General features: G+C 42.6%; 1 protein-coding gene across 8 annotated transcripts in view; it reads left to right on the top strand.

Annotated features, from left to right (window-relative positions):
• Positions 1 to 15524, top strand: part of DPF3 (double PHD fingers 3) — a 215570-nt gene that overhangs the window by 171625 nt on the left and 28421 nt on the right. For 2 of the 8 annotated variants that reach the window (XR_010601050.1, XM_065595312.1), the window contains one exon: positions 2637 to 4938. The exons of the other annotated variants lie outside the window; for them this stretch is intronic. Coding sequence is in view for 1 of the 2 variants with exons in the window: in XM_065595312.1 (XP_065451384.1) it covers positions 2637 to 2716 (80 nt within the window). In the remaining variant the exon portion in view is untranslated. Of the gene's footprint in view, positions 1 to 2636; positions 4939 to 15524 lie in introns of those variants that run through there. 8 annotated transcript variants of the gene reach the window in all.

Below are 15524 nucleotides of genomic sequence, written 5' to 3'. Positions count from 1 at the left end.
TTCTCAGTAGGGGTGGGGGAGTTGCACGGTCCTAGTCGTGTATCCCAAGAAAAACAAGCCACTGACCAAACCAAAAAGGCATAAAGAGAGTTTATGGACTTGAATTCCAGGTCATAAATTGGGTGTGTGTGGGGGCTGGGGGAGAGAAATAATCTCTTAAACCCGAGGGAAATGTTACGCTCTACAACCTCAGGGTATGCCTACACAACATTTTGGAGCGAACTCCCCAGCCTGGATCAACAGACTTGGGCTAGCAGGGCTCTAAAATTAGCTGTATAGACCGTGCTTTGAAGTTGCGGCTCAGGCTGGAGCTCAGGGTCCATTGTTTCTCAGGTTTTATATTCAGGCTTTTGTATGTTCCCTAAATAATGTGGGGGCACCTTCCCAAGCACCTCCCAACTCCTCCATACCAAAGGGCCTCAGAACACTTGCAGGAAGACCCACAGCTTCTTGATCCAACCCCTGCAAGTTCTCCTTGAATCTTAGAGGTGGGGCTAGTGGAGTTTGAGAGTGCAGGACCACTTGAGCAACTGACCCGTGGGAGGAAAGGCCAGGTAGAGTGTCCAGCCCATTCTTGGTATGCTCCAACTCCTGGTATTTAATTAAAGGGCCCGCTTAACTGGAAGGTGACAGTTTAAAATCTTAAATAGAATATTGCTGATTGGGTGATTTATAAGTGGGTGGGGAATTAACACAGACCTAGCTGATATAATGGCTAGGAAATAAATGTGTAGCATGAGCTTTATTTGGGCAAATGGCAAAGAAGGGATGGAAATGAAATTAGCTCATATTTTCCTCTCTCTCCCTACCTTACTGATTTTATGACTTGTATCAGAATGAAGCAACTATGAGAGGATTACTTACAACAAACTAAATATCGCCTACCGAAACAAATGAGCATCTCACATTAACTAGTGTCTCCTGTGTTCTGCTGCCACAGAAATCAGAGTTTCACCATTAGCTTCAATAGGATCAGCAGTGGGCTTTCTGAGTTAGTTTCTGCTACTGCAGTCAAATCGCACTGTAAATACACTAGTTAATGTGAGATGCTGGTTTGTTTCCGGATGCGATATTTAGTTTGTCGTAAGTAACCACCTCCATGTTGTTTCGTCTTTAAGCTTTTACATTAGTTTCTCATTTTGAGTTCAAATTTGCCATTTTACAGCTCTTTACTTTGGTTCTTGGTTAGAGACAGAGGCTCAGATTGCTGCCTGCTGATGCGTGGAACACATCAGAGCTGCATCCAGACAGTGGCTGAGTCCAGCCAGTTCTGGGACACCATCTGTTATGAATACATTCTCCCCCTGCTGTTGTCCCATACTTTGGTAAATTGTTTTCATGACCATTAGAGATGGTCTCTAAACACAATCTCTGATCTAAACACCCCCAAACTCTGAATGTTTAAAATGTGGATCCTGATCCAAATTCTTTGGCCTAAGCTCATTGCTTATGGCAATCAATTTTGCTTAGCCTACTCCTCAGGCAAACGTCTTATTGACTCGGCCGGGAATTTTGCTTAAATAAGATCTGCCCAGTATGTGTTTTACTGTAACATAAATTGACGCTTTCAATAAGCCCTGTTCTTCCTGTTTTTTGTATTTATTTGTAGGTTGTAATTATTCATGTGTTTGTAAAATATATATTTCATAGGGAAAAAACTTTTGAAATGTTTTAGAGTTCAAACAACTGAGTGGCACTATTATTCATATCCCTCTATCTGTCTTTAGTATCATGAAAAAGAAGAAAAATTATAATATAATTTTGAAACTTCAGGTTTCATGATTTTAAGGCCTGATATCTCATAATTTACTGGAACTAGAAATGAGTGGTGTGTCCAGAAGGAAAGGGGAAATCCCCAGTCTCTCAGCATCTCTTTCTGTCACCAATAGTTTCTGAGGCTTTGATTCTTAAATGCATCACGGCTCCATGACTGAATATTTCCTGTCCTGGAACTTCTGACCATTGCAGTTTTGGGGGTGAGGGAGATGAGTGGATTTCACATTTTGAGGAAAGAAATATTTTAATGATAGACTCTGGTAGTTGCTATTTGACACTGATCAGAGGTTTGGAATACAGGAGTTAGTCCCAGAGGAGATGAACTAGTGGGTGGAGTGCAGGTGTGATATTCAGTTTTTCACTTGTTCCAGAATTATCACATGGCTGTCACTACCACATACATGTGTGAGTTCTAAAATTTGGCTGGCATCACATAACTCCTCAGGGTAGGGAACATGTGTTCCTGCTTTCCATACACATGTGGCTCTATATAAATGATTAATAACAATAACTTAAACAGCTCAGGATCTCATAAGCCAAAGGCCATAACCGCTAGTGAAGAAGCAGTTGTAGGAGCTGAGTAACGGGGGGCATGTAACTACGTGTTCCACAGTGAAAAAGCTCACAATGTTTGGGGATTTTTTGGGTGTAACCCCTTCACGTCCAATTTATCTTCTCTTGGTATTCATTTAGGACACCCACATTCAATGGAAACTGAGTTTTGTCTAACTATATTTTAGAAGGTTGAAGTGGAGTGGGAGCCAAACTGGAAGATTTTGCTTTTGTTCTTTTTGAAGCATTGCTTTTTTGTCTGTTTGGGGTTTTTTTAGTTTTATTTTGTATTGCCTTTCCCTCTGCAGTCTGTCCTGCCCTCATGGACTCCAGCATCCTTCAAGCAAGCCATTTCCGAAGACGGCCAAGAGAAGCCAGAATGCTTTGATATTTCTCCTCTCCTTGCCCAACCCATCCCTGCTGGCACAGGCGCCTGGACTGTGGAAAGCCTGCTGGCACCTGCTCAGAAGTTTTGGGATGCCCTAAGCTTGTGCAATACAAAGAAAACCTTTTCTTTGTTAAACGTCTTGATTTCACTGTCCTTTATGCGTGTGTGTAAACCCAGGTCAAACTGGAATTGATCTACAATAGAAATGACTGAAAAACAAACAAACTGAAAAAAAGACAACTATTTTATTTATTTCAATATTTAAGAGAGAAAAGAAGTGCTCAAGTTGCACAGTATTTTTGTTTAAAATACAGTTTACTTCAAAATTTAAAAGCAATTTTGTGAAGACGTGAAAATTAAAAAAAAAGCACTTAATGTAAAATAAAGACTGAATATTTACTTTAAGGAAAAACTTTTTTTTAATTATGAAAATAAAGATCAACTCTGCTCTCTCTTACTTTAAAGAAGCCATTCATACATGTGCTGGGTATTTTTATTTTTTGCAAATTGGATGTGGTAAGTGAAGATTGTTCTGGTTTACTTTCTCCTAAATTCTTGGTACTGTTTCCCTGTTAGATATTTAAAGCTTATTTGCTTTACTGTGGTAGGCACAAATCCGAACAAATATACTGTTGAAAAAGCAAAGAACAGACCCAAAGGCTGAATTCTTGTTATTAGTTTTTGTGTCCAGGCTGGAAGGAATATTGATGTATCTTTTCTATAGAGTGAAACAAGTTTTGGCTTTACCAGTTCTGGGAAATATTGCTGCTGAAAATAGAGGTTTAAAAAAGGAACATCTCAATTTACAGCAGTGCTACATTTCATTTTAGTAACTCAGCAGCTCATTCTGAGAGATGCTTGCAATCTAAGGGCCTGAGCGTTCAAGCATTCTGGGCATGGAATCTCCCAGTGGAAGTCCCCTGCACTCCCAAGTGCAGCACCATTGCATAATTGAGCCCTAGTTTGGAAACTACTGGACATTCAAAGGCATGCAGAACTTCTTTTAAGCAGCTGGGGTGACTCAGGAGGAGGCAAGTGTGAGGTGCCAGGTGTAGAACCCTAAATTTAGTTTTATGGAGTGTGTGTGGTAAGGAAGGAGTTCATACATTTATTTTAAACTGTTACTCATCTTCTCATCCTGGTAAGATGTATTGATTCATAGATGAATTGAAGGGTCTATTTGGTTACCCAGTCCATCTCCAGGGGCCAGTGCAAGATTGTTCCCTACAGTGCTTTGTGCAGTCTGGTTTTGAGTGTCTCAAATTAAAGATACAGAACAGCCTAGTCTCCTAAAGAAGGCCTTGGATTTGAACCTGAGGCCTAGTCTACACTAGAAAAGCTTTGCCATTATAGCTGCTACTGGTATCAGTTTCCCAAACAAAATAAGCTATACTGGCAAAGGCATCTTTATGCTCATATAACTGGACTTTTGCCAGTATAGAAATGTTGCAAAACAATCACACTGACATTACTATGCCAGAAAACGTTTCTAGTGTAGAGCTAGCCTGAATTCCCTTGTCCCTCCTCATCCAGTGAGTCATCTCTGCTTAGTCACTAAATTATTTATTTATCAACGGCATCTGGGGAGAACCTGTTCTTTTGCCATTGACAAGAAGGTGGTAGCATATGTGATGATAATGAAGGTCCTGACCCTTCATCTTGTTTCTTGCTCACCAAGACTTCAGTTGACTTCACTGGGAATCTTGGGTGTGTTAGGAATGGAGGATCTGAAGGAACCCCTCCCCTTCTTAACACCTAGGACCAAATCTGCAGATATAGGCAATGTAACATCACTGGTAGATCCTACTCCAGCTCCCACTGAATTCAATGGCAAAACTTATATTGCCGTCAATGGGAGCAGGAGCAGGACACTTTGCCAGTTTTTTTGGAAATCTGCAGTTGTTAAACTGCCTTTAAAAATAATCAGGTTTTGTTCTGTTAAAATATAACAAGATGCACAACTGTAATGAAACTTCTCAAACTGTAGGGTCTGGATTTAATTTGTGTAATATTCTTGTTAAATAAAAGTCTCCTGATGCCCCCATTGTATATTTCTCTGTAAATATTACTTTATCAACAAATCCCACAAGATCTTTCTAGTGCACACTATCATCTCTAAAACCCCACTGTCAGATATACTTGCTGTACATACACTTTTTTAAGCTCACCATTGTTTACAATATTCTCTTCAAGGCTTAAAATAAAACTTCCTTCTCTATTGATTTTGTTTTCCTTTTCCATTTGGTAAATGATGACTTTTGTCCTTGGGTTTTGTTTTGTATTTGCTATTGAAGCTTGAAATTAACACAGCTTTCTTGTTTTTCTCTGTTGGCTGGATTTTGGGAACAGTTTTTGTTACTTGCTTCTGTGGAGGTAGGCAGAGGAGAGAATAAAATATTGCTTTTGTGTAGGGCCCATGTAAATAAGAGTGATTGTTTTCTATCATTTAGCAATAGCAATGGATCTTAAATGTGTATGTATTTGGAGGACTTTCCCCTTGAGATTAATACAACTGTGTTAAAGTAGGTCAAATGCAGAGTCAAAATTATTTGACACTGCCCCCTTTAGCATAGATTTTAACTGGCTACATCATTTTTTTTTTTAAATTCAGAACCTATCCACCACTTTTCTAATGTGCCATCGCTTCAGTATCTAGGTGCCAGTTTCAAGCTTTTGGTTAATTTGTTGTTTCACAATGTAAACATTACACCTCTCCTTCCACACACACATTTTGGGGTGGGGTGATGGGGAAGGAACGAGAGAGGTGACTGTTTTAGGTCTGCTGGGAGCAGTAGCCTTTGTAGGTAGGTTTTTCTTTGTTTCTTTTTCCTCTGGTAACTGTGCTGTCATTTATCTGAAACTCTGCTGGGTTTCCCTGTCCCCCATCACACTCTCGGCTACTAGAAGAGGTTACAGAAGGCACTTTCAGTGTTCAGGGCTGCATGCAATAGTAGCAGTTGGGTGCAGTTCTTAAGTGGTCTTTTGATGTTTGGGAACAGAGCCCCTGGAGTAGTGAAACCAAAACTGGGCTTAATGACAAATAATATATCGCAAAAAGGAGAAAATCCAATAATTCTCTATAGAATTTAATAGGGATGAATCCAATAGGGCTGTGTAGAAATTACTCTAAAACCCATAGAGAATGAGACTCTAGAATTTTTAAATCCTCCAATATAGTAGGGGTAATATCCCTGTAATAATATCCCTGTAATGGAAAGCTTATGTTCAGTTGTATAGCCTCTTTCACACCTGCAATTTTTATTTCAATCACTAGTTTGATTCCTGTCTCCATTGGGAGTTGAGAGGACTTGAAAATGTTGGTAAAAAAAGTTTTGAAGGGAAAGATGGTTTTAAAGCCACCCCTTGTCTCCCCCAATCACTGTAGCTGCCAGGAGCCAGTTTGACCCCTGACGAAATTTAGACCAATCTAAAGGCTTTTGCAGGTTTCATCATATGTAATGGCCATCAAGGTGCCATTGTGCTGTACTCTGGCCATGCCCCTCCCTTTCTTGGCACATCCCATACGTTGGGGCTAGGAGGGGGCTGAGAGAGATTGGTATAGAGCTGGTGGAATCCCCCAGCTGGCCTACTAGGGTAGCTCTAAGGCTGCTTAGAGTCGCTATAGCAAACTCTAGGATCTGACCCTTAGTACCTTTTAACCCCCCTCGCCCAGCAACTTCCAGTTGCCTCTCTCTGGGCTTCACTCTTGGAAGCATCAGCCACCTTCCCCCTTTACTTGAGTTCAGACCCACAAAACTATTCTTCCAGAGGGATTTTAGACAGCAGAATCTCTTCTTCCCTGCCCCATATCTGGGCAGGGAGGAGGATTTGCCATAACAAATTCCTGTTCCCCTTTCCAAATCCTTGACCGTAGCAGTCTCTGCTCCTTCTCTCCCCAGCTGCAATGTGCCTAGATCCTAGCTCATTTCCAACTCCCTGATGTGCTGAACAGAGCAGGCAGCCAGCAGGAAGATCAGTATGAGGGTGGACTACCGTACATAGTTGTTGATCCTTGACAAGGAGAGAGGAAAACTGCAGGGAAAAATCCTTCCCTTGTATCTCCCTAGACAATGGGTAGGAAGCCCAGTGATTTTTTCCATTTGCCCTCGCTTCTCTCTTAGACATGGAACTTTAGCTAGAGGGCAGGCTTAGCCACTACCAAATCAAGGAGAGAACAGATGTTATTACAGGATTCCACTGCTCATAGCACTGTACCTTTTCTGTTAAGTTGATATAGGCCGTCTTTCCCTGCCCTGCTCCACCCCCATCATCTCTGCTACTGTGTCCAATAATTGTGGATAAATAGATGAGTTCGATATTTCTGCTAAAGTGATCAGGAGTGAAAGCTGGCATTTAAATTGGCCGCCTTAGACTTTTATTAAGGCCCCATCCATTCCCACCAGTGTAGAGCTACTGTTTTAGACTGTTAGACTCAGGAAGACAGCTCTGCATAGAGCTCCCATATAGAAGGCTTTTTTAAAACCATAAGGTCCAGAAACATGATTGTACTTAGGTGAAAGTTTTAATTCTACAGAAACAATGTAGGATTTAAGGGAGCTCAGGTTCCCTCCAAGCTCCTGAGCAGTCTAGAGTAGGAAAGTGTTAGATGAATACATCTTGTTTTTGTACTCTAGAGGGGTGCTCCCACTGGTGATAGTGGTGAGAAGAGGGTAGAAGGAAAGATTTTCTTTTCCAGTTGCATCTAATCTGCCTCCCCGTGTCCACCAGTCTTGCACTTCTCCCAATTAATGTGGAGATTTATCCCGAGGGCTGTACAGCTAAGGGCTGTGATGGTATAGTCTATGAGCTGTGTGAAAAAATTGTTGGTTGGCTTGGCCTAAATTAATGTTTTACTAGTATACAATTTCTGGTTTATTCCCACTACTTCTCCATACCTGCAAAAAGTCTTTTTCTGGTTAATATTTTCTTCCTAAAACTGTGAGTCCCGATTGTAATCAAAACCATCAAACCAATGGGGTATGAGGGAACATGTCCCCTACTCCCCCAAACAAAACCTTTAATATTCTTTTGAAGTGACCTAACCTCTCATTCCCCTTTTTGATGCTCCCTGACTGGGAGCCCGACCCACTAAAGCGTCCCTATTCAGGAAAGCACTGAATTAACTTCAGTGGAATGGCACCGTTTTCCTGAATTGGGGCTTGTATTTGTTTAAGCTCTCTCTTGTTCCATGGCAAACACTGTAAAATGGGATTTCCTTTGCTCCACCAAATCTGGACATTTAAAACAATTGAATCCTAGTTCTGATGACACAAGGGACTTACCCTTTATTGCATTGCTTTTACTTCGTCATTGTTTTCTAAAAGACCCCAATGCATTTGTACTCCCATGATATGCATTGGTTGTGCCTAGAAAAGTACTTACCAAAACTATGATTTGGATGATTGTTCATCCATCTGGCATCCAATTCTTCCATGATAAGGAAGTGTGCCACCTTCTTTTTTTAAAAAACCTAGATTTCTGGAGCAGTTTTGTCTTTGTTAATATCATCATCCACAATACAATTAGAAACCGCTGACTGGGTTTCAGTTTAAAGTTGTCTAAAATATATGGAGTGGTATTGCGTGACCTACAGACAGGGTCCAGTTATGAAGCTGCTACAGAAAAGATGACGTATTTTGAATAATGAAAGTTGAATGATGGATTGAAGTTCTCCGAACTGCTGCTGCCTGCATGAAAGCAACAGAATTTTTGGCAAATTCCTAAAGGGGACAGTCCTCCTTTGAACTCCTGGCTGATAGACAGCTCCGAGAAGGCAAGAGAAGGACATATCCACGTTGGTTTTGCCAGAGAGATAATTTGCCTCTTGATGCTATTCTTAATCATCTATGATGGCAAATTCCCTAAGAGACCTTCCAGTTCATATCTGTGTTCTCCTAAATGTTTGTGATCCCTTAAGACATTTTTGCTTGAACTGAACCACTCTGCCTCCTCAGCCTCTGGGTCTCTGTCATAGTATTAGCAGCAATGTGACTTCACCATGCAGTGCTTTGGGAGGAGAAGGCGCATGTTCTTCACATATAACCAGCTTCCCTGAAACAGATTAGAGGTTTTAAAAAGAGCACTACAAGAATTATGTCAATGTTACTGGAAACTTAATTTATGATGTTAAACAGTTCTTTCACCAGGTAACAGGCATTAGTTACTTTTGCGCTAATCTCAGTAGCAAGTACAGTGACTGAAGCCAACTCTCTTAAGTGAGAGGAACCCATATGATGTGAGGCAGTCAAGAGCTGTACAGTAACGAAGGTGGATGCTTTTATTTTTGTAAGTGTCAGATACCCAGTAAAACAACTATATGCCAGACATAGAACTTCATACAACACCCTTTGCAGAAGTTTCTCCTTCCATCACAAATCCTGGGGTTTCCACAATACTGCTCGGCTTCTAGTGTAGCTTATTGTTATAATATAACACTCAAAACCTTTCAGCTATCTTCTCTAGGCTCAATTGCTCATTTCAGTTTATAGTGGGCTTCAGCAGCCATATAAACCTCCTCCTTAGTTAAACACCTTCCCAGTCCTTTATCAGGGTGTCTCCTTCCTTATAGCCTTCCCTCCAAACTCAGTCTTTTGCAGCCCTTCTAGCTGGGGCTTTGTGCCCAGCAGGCTTCTGCTCCTTGTAGGTCCCTCAGCTGAGGCATATTCCTAGCAGATGTCTGCTTCTTGCAGATTCCTCTCCCAGGCCTCATCTGGAAGCTCTGGAGAGTTGTCACCTGCCCTCTTCCCAGAAGACTCCCTGTGGATTTCAATGGGAGTTAGGCAACTAAGCACATTTGAAATTCCCACTAGGCACCTAAATACCTTTAAAAATCTGGCCCTGAAGCCCCTTTTACACTGTTCTAGGAATATTGCCGTTCTGTTCTGGCAGTGTAAAGGAGCCTTATGTAAATAAGAATTAGGCCCTCTTGTATTTAAGGGGCCTAGCACTAGTTCTTTTACAAAGGCTTCTTTGGTACCTGGATGCAGCTCCCTAGGAACCTGATCAGAGAGGTGCTGAGCACCCCCAACTCCCATTAAAGTTAATTGGAGTCAAAGACATTCAGAAACTGGCAAGCCTGCGGGCTCTATGAGAAAATCCCTTAGGCTCTTTGTCATGACTAGAACTGCCCATTACCAAGCCTGCTAGCAGTTAAAAAATTAAAACTGCATCGGGGCCTAAGAGCTACAGCTAATTCCAACAGGACAAGGCAATAAATAAATAAAACAGTGTTTAATTTTAATTTGCATGATAGCCTCTTCTCAGTAATTCCTTTTAGTGCTGAGTGGACTGTAAGCATTTATGTCCACTGCTGTGGCACTTGCTAATTGCTTGATTAATCAATTGTGATATTTAGCTGATATAAAATATCATTTATGTACATTAAAGGAATGCTATTCGCTTGTTAAAGTCTAAAATATGACTGACCTTTTGACTTGTTGTTCTGGTGGGGAAGGTCATCTGGGATCTAACAAATGAATGTATGTTTGTCTGCCATTTTTCCACCAAAAAACAGAAAACATCACCACTTTGGCATGACTTATTGAAATCACAGTGTGAGCGCCCTCTGCTGGTTGCAGCATGTGGTTAACTAACTAAGCACTTCCCACTAAATGATGATATTTTGATGGAGAAGTAAATAAAAGGCAACCATGTTGACCAATGCTCCATTGGCAAGACAGGAAAACCAAAGTGTTTAAAAAATGGAGAATGGAAAAATGACAATGCAATTTTATTTTCCAGCTTCTAAGATTGCATTACAAACAATGACAAGTATGTTTATATATAATATACTTTCTCTCTCTCTCTCTCTCACTCACTCACACTCACTAGATGGAGTCCATTTAAATGAATGAATGAAGTAACTTACTCAGAATTGTTTTTCTTTCTGTTTAGCTGAGCGATGTGGCGCTAGTTATGTTGGAGTATACAATTACATTACTATATTAGCAATAGTATAAATTATAGGCAGTTCAACAGACTTGCATGGGAAAGCCAGAGCTGTTACATTTACAGTATATGTTTATGTAGATGATGAGCCATTTACTCATTGTGCTGAATTTATCTATCTGTATGATACATAGTTACCTCATGTAACAGCAATGAGGTTACTGTGTATGCAATGGCATAATGTCTTATGCATAGTTATATCTGCAGTTTATTTCATATTAAATAGTGAAATTTAAATAATTTCTGTGGCGTTTGCCATTTGATTTGAATTTTTGGGAACCATTCTGGCTAGTAACTTAATTCTGAGCTGTTCTTAATGCATTCTAGGAAGAGAATTGGTTTGTTGAGAAGACTGATAAGATACTTTCCCCCTCAAATTCACAAGTTAAAAACCAATCCACTCAATTGTGTCTGAGTCATTCTTATCTGATGGCTGTTTTGTGGCACATGGGGAAATCACCCCTGTTCAGAGAGACTAGGTCTTTGTACCACTGAAGCCCCTATGGGCTTAAGTGGAATTTCAGTGGTGCATCACCACTAGTGTCCCCCTTGTTGGAAGTCTGAGAAGAGAAGCCAAGGACTGAAAGGCCCTCAGAAACCAGCCGATGCTCTCACCACTACCGATGGTCCCTCCAGCTCAGGTTTGAGACAGGTCAGTGTAGCAAAGCCTGTTTTGTGGATAAATAGGGGGCGTCAGGGTTGTCATTCTGCACCTTTTACGAATACTAAGTTCATGCAAAAATTGTGTTCTGGGGGCAATGCTCTGCTTGCAACACTGCAAGTCTTCCTTACAAAAGAGTGTAGGGGAGGGTATTTTTTTAAAGAACCAAACAACCTCATAAGAGGTGGGTGGGAGGGGGAAGTCCTGTGAAGAAATGAATTTTAAAAACAGAATTTTTATAGCAACAACAAAATGGTTATAAAATTCTATCCAAAAATCATCCCTGGAATGTAAAATACCAACTTAGAAAAGAGGTGTTTTCAGTGCTTGAAATGTGAGTGACAGTTTGGTCCCATCAGCTTGTCAGGCTGGTTCTAAATTGCAGTGCAGTGTTGGTTGGGACCCCTTCTTGCACCTTTCAGGAACAGATGGCATTACCAGGGTCCAGTGCTTGCCTAGAAAACTGTTATTTTCAAGGGTTACCTTCAATGTATCTGTATGCTGGACAGCGCTAGAATCCCCTGCAGACATGCTGCTGTCTGTTTGTATTAACACAGGAGTTTAACACCAGTGATGTTGAAGAAGGAGCAGGTATTAGGGCAGCAGCAGTCAGGGCTGTTGGTTCTAACAGATGGCAGGATTATTGCTCGTATAGAAAGGGTGGAGATTATATTTATTTTAAAAATAAGGTTCTTTTTCACACACTGACAAAAGGATACCCGGTCAATGGCTTCCCAAACACCTTAGACTCTACAGCATTCCTTTCATTATAACAATACCACTGGAAATCTCTGGCTCCCCTAGGATAGCAATGTTGTAAATAGGCTATAGGGCAGATGTGTTTAATCTACTGGGAAGAGCTGATTTAACTAACAAACAAACAAAAACCCAACACAACAGCACCTTAACCCTCCATCCTTTATTTTAGTATTTATGACCAAGTGTTTTTGCTTCACTGCTCATTTTGAAAGGGTTAGTGAGCCTGCCAGTTGACTGAAAGCTCTCTGGTGTGTGAGCTGGCCTGGCTGGGGAGCCTGCAGCACATAGTGACGAGGTCTGAGCTGTGCTGGAGTTTTTTCCACTGCAGTTTATTGAGGGATAATAAAAAGGTCCCCCAGACAAGTGATGCGTTGGCTTTCCGGGTTGTGGAGATTCACCCTGTCTGGACAGGCAGCCCACCTTCCCCATCCACCCTTTCATCTTACCACTGCCTCACTTTGCTAGACAATTAAATACAGAAAACATCTTGTATTGAAAGGAATACAGTGCTAGGAATACTTTACACAGCACATTTGCCAGTACATACATCTGCTGGGTGTAGAAACTCAGCACAGTAGCAATAGCATTCTCTGCCATACTTTATAAGTTGTATTATTTTAGTTATTAGGATCTGTGTTCCTGCTACTGAAAGCCCTGGTGTACAGAATCTGTGCAGTGCCTGAGGGCGGTTTCTTTCCTGTTGGTATTGGTAAGCAGCCTAACTGCCTTTTGGCAATTAGCAGATCATTACCCATAATGCTATGCACACTGTGATGCGGACTGGTGGTTTTTTTGGAGGTCGCGCTGACCTAAATCACCCCCAGGAATTGTACAATGTTGGACGGTTTATGCAATACAGTAACGAGCTGAGGCTTCGATACAAGGTCATTTGAGTGCTCCCACATTATTTTTCTTAGGCAAGAAATAGCCATTTTGCTTAGCAGCCAGCAGTGTCTAATAGGGTCAGTTTGGGAAAGAAGGAAGCAGAAACTTTGCTTGATTCAGGATGGGAAATTCTGGGAGGACAATGGTTTCAATGGATCTAAGGTCAGGTTCCACTCTTACACCTCTCAGTTGGGGCCTGTTTCACCACTCCGTTACCCCAGCTTCACAACAGTGTAACTCCAGGAATGAATCAGGCCTTCTGTTGTCAGGAAGCTGGACATGCTAATCAGTGAGCAGAACATATTCTTATTGCTCCGTGAGAAACTGTGTCAAGTATGACTTGTGCTTGATTCTCCACTGCCTTGCACCTTATGTACTGTGTGAAAATAGGAATGGTAGCTTTCTGCATCTATCTAAGGTGCAGTGGAGAATCAGGCCCACCTTTCTATACACAGTCTGATCTTGATTACAGTTACGCCGGTGCAAATCTGAAGTCAATAGAGTTGCATTGATGTAAAACTGGTGTACACCAGAGGAGACTCAGGTGCATCACATCTATATCTCTCTATAACTTTACATAAGTGGTGAAGATATTCTTGTGAATTGCAGAGCCAGTTGATAAGCCTTTATTGTGCACCTTGCCCTTCACTTGCATTCTGCCCAGTGCACCATCTCCCCTTGACTACTTGTAATATTCCAAACCTCTGAGCAACTCGAAGCACAGGGCCAGATCCTCAGTGATGGTAGGGCTGCTTTGCACAAAGCATTCTTAAGAATGGCCTAAGTAGCTGAAACACCATCCAACCTCTCAGTCCCCAGTACAATAGCAAGTCAAGGGATGGGACATAGCCAGAATGCACTGTGCTGTGGAGATCCCTGGCTGCCACAACAGCCTTTTGGGTGGCTGCTGCAGGCAGCTGTAAGTTAGAGAGCAGCCTCACAGTTGCTCTAATTTACACCAGTGGCTGAACTGTCCCCTAGGATTTTAAAGTTTGAGACCCTAAGCAACCCAATCAGGAAGTGTTTCTTTCTTTCCCCATCAAATGTGGAATCTGTCCTCCATGTTACTACATATCTACTGTGTAGATCCAGGGCAGCAGAATGTGCAATATTAAGTTCTGCACCAGTGACAGGTATAATGTCTGATGCTGTTTGTTACGACTGCAGGATTTTACATGGCAGTTTGATATCAGTGGAAAGGGGAAATTCTTCTTTGAGTGATGGTCCCTATATGTATTCCAAACTTGGGTGCACATGCGCGCCATGTGACGGAGCTGGAAGTTTTCAGTAGCAGTGTCCGTTGACCTGCACGTGCGTCGTATGTTGCCTCATGCTCGAAGTTATAAGAGGCCATGTGGGGCCACCCTCCCTTAGTTCCCTCTTATCGCTGCATGGTCAGAGTCGGAATCTTCTTTCCTCCATGCTTGTAGTCTATGTACGGCTAATTTAGTTTTTCTTAATAGTGTAGACAGTTCATAGTTAGTATAGTTGGTCTTGCCCTGCTCAGGGCCTGTCTCGACTTTGTTGGGGGACTATGCCCCACGTTCTGGGGTTCAAAAACTGCGCATCGTGCCCTTGCTCGTTCTCAGTGAGTGATGAGCACCACTGCTGCTGGTACTGCTTGGGGGAGGTGCATCTTTCTGCGAGATCTGCAAGTCCTTTCACCTGCGGACCTGCGAGGCTCGTCTTTTGTGACTCTGGAAGTTCCTCATGGAGAAGGGTCTTCAGCTGTGTGGGGAGTCTGATCCAGGACCGATGGAACTGACTATGCATCTCCCTTCACTGGTGGTGAGTGCCCCACCCACTGCCTCCTGCCCAGATCCATCAGTACCACCAGTGCAGGGCAAGTCCAAGTGAGAGGGTTGTAAGTGCTCTCATGGGCACCATACAAGTCCATGTTGCAGACTGCCTCTAAGCACAGTGTTTCCTCCCCAAGCCATGCTAGGTTGGGTGAGACATCGCATATGGACCCCACCGTGCCACCTCCTAAGCTCCCCCATGCAGTGTGTAAAGCTAAAAGGAAGGAGGAGGCACTGGTACCACAACTGCTGTTCCAGCTGTGCAAAGAGACTGCCTTCATGGCATGCACCCCCATTGTGACCGGAGTTTCCACATTCTATACTGCACATGCCTCCACGCTCCAGTGGTCCAAGAGACATCCCCTGGATGCCTGGGTGCATCAAACCTCTGCTCCCAACAGCACACCTACACCTGCCATATCCACCCCTCCACTGCTCTCGGTACTGCAGCTCCCTACTCCGACGGACGCACCGCTCCGCTTTTTGACAGAGACCACACCTGGCGGTTGAGCACAGATGGCCCGCACTGATGGCTCCAGTGCTACTGAAGGTCTCTTCGGACTCAGACAGCTGTTCATTAGGGGAACCGTCATTCTCCCTGTGTCAGGGCACAGCTCGGGCTTGGTACACTCCGGCACCGCTGCCTTGGAATGTGTATCCTTGGGTCCTGCCGTACACCCAGGACCCAACCCCATGGGCACACTGGCCACCCTGGGACTCATACCACCGCCCATATCCACCTTCCCAGGCCTTGTAC

Source organism: Chrysemys picta, chromosome 4 (assembly GCF_011386835.1).
Source record: "Chrysemys picta bellii isolate R12L10 chromosome 4, ASM1138683v2, whole genome shotgun sequence".
NCBI lineage: Eukaryota > Metazoa > Chordata > Testudines > Emydidae > Chrysemys > Chrysemys picta.
The sequence above is the reverse complement of the archived record's forward strand: the minus strand, read 5'-3'. Positions and strand labels throughout refer to the sequence as shown.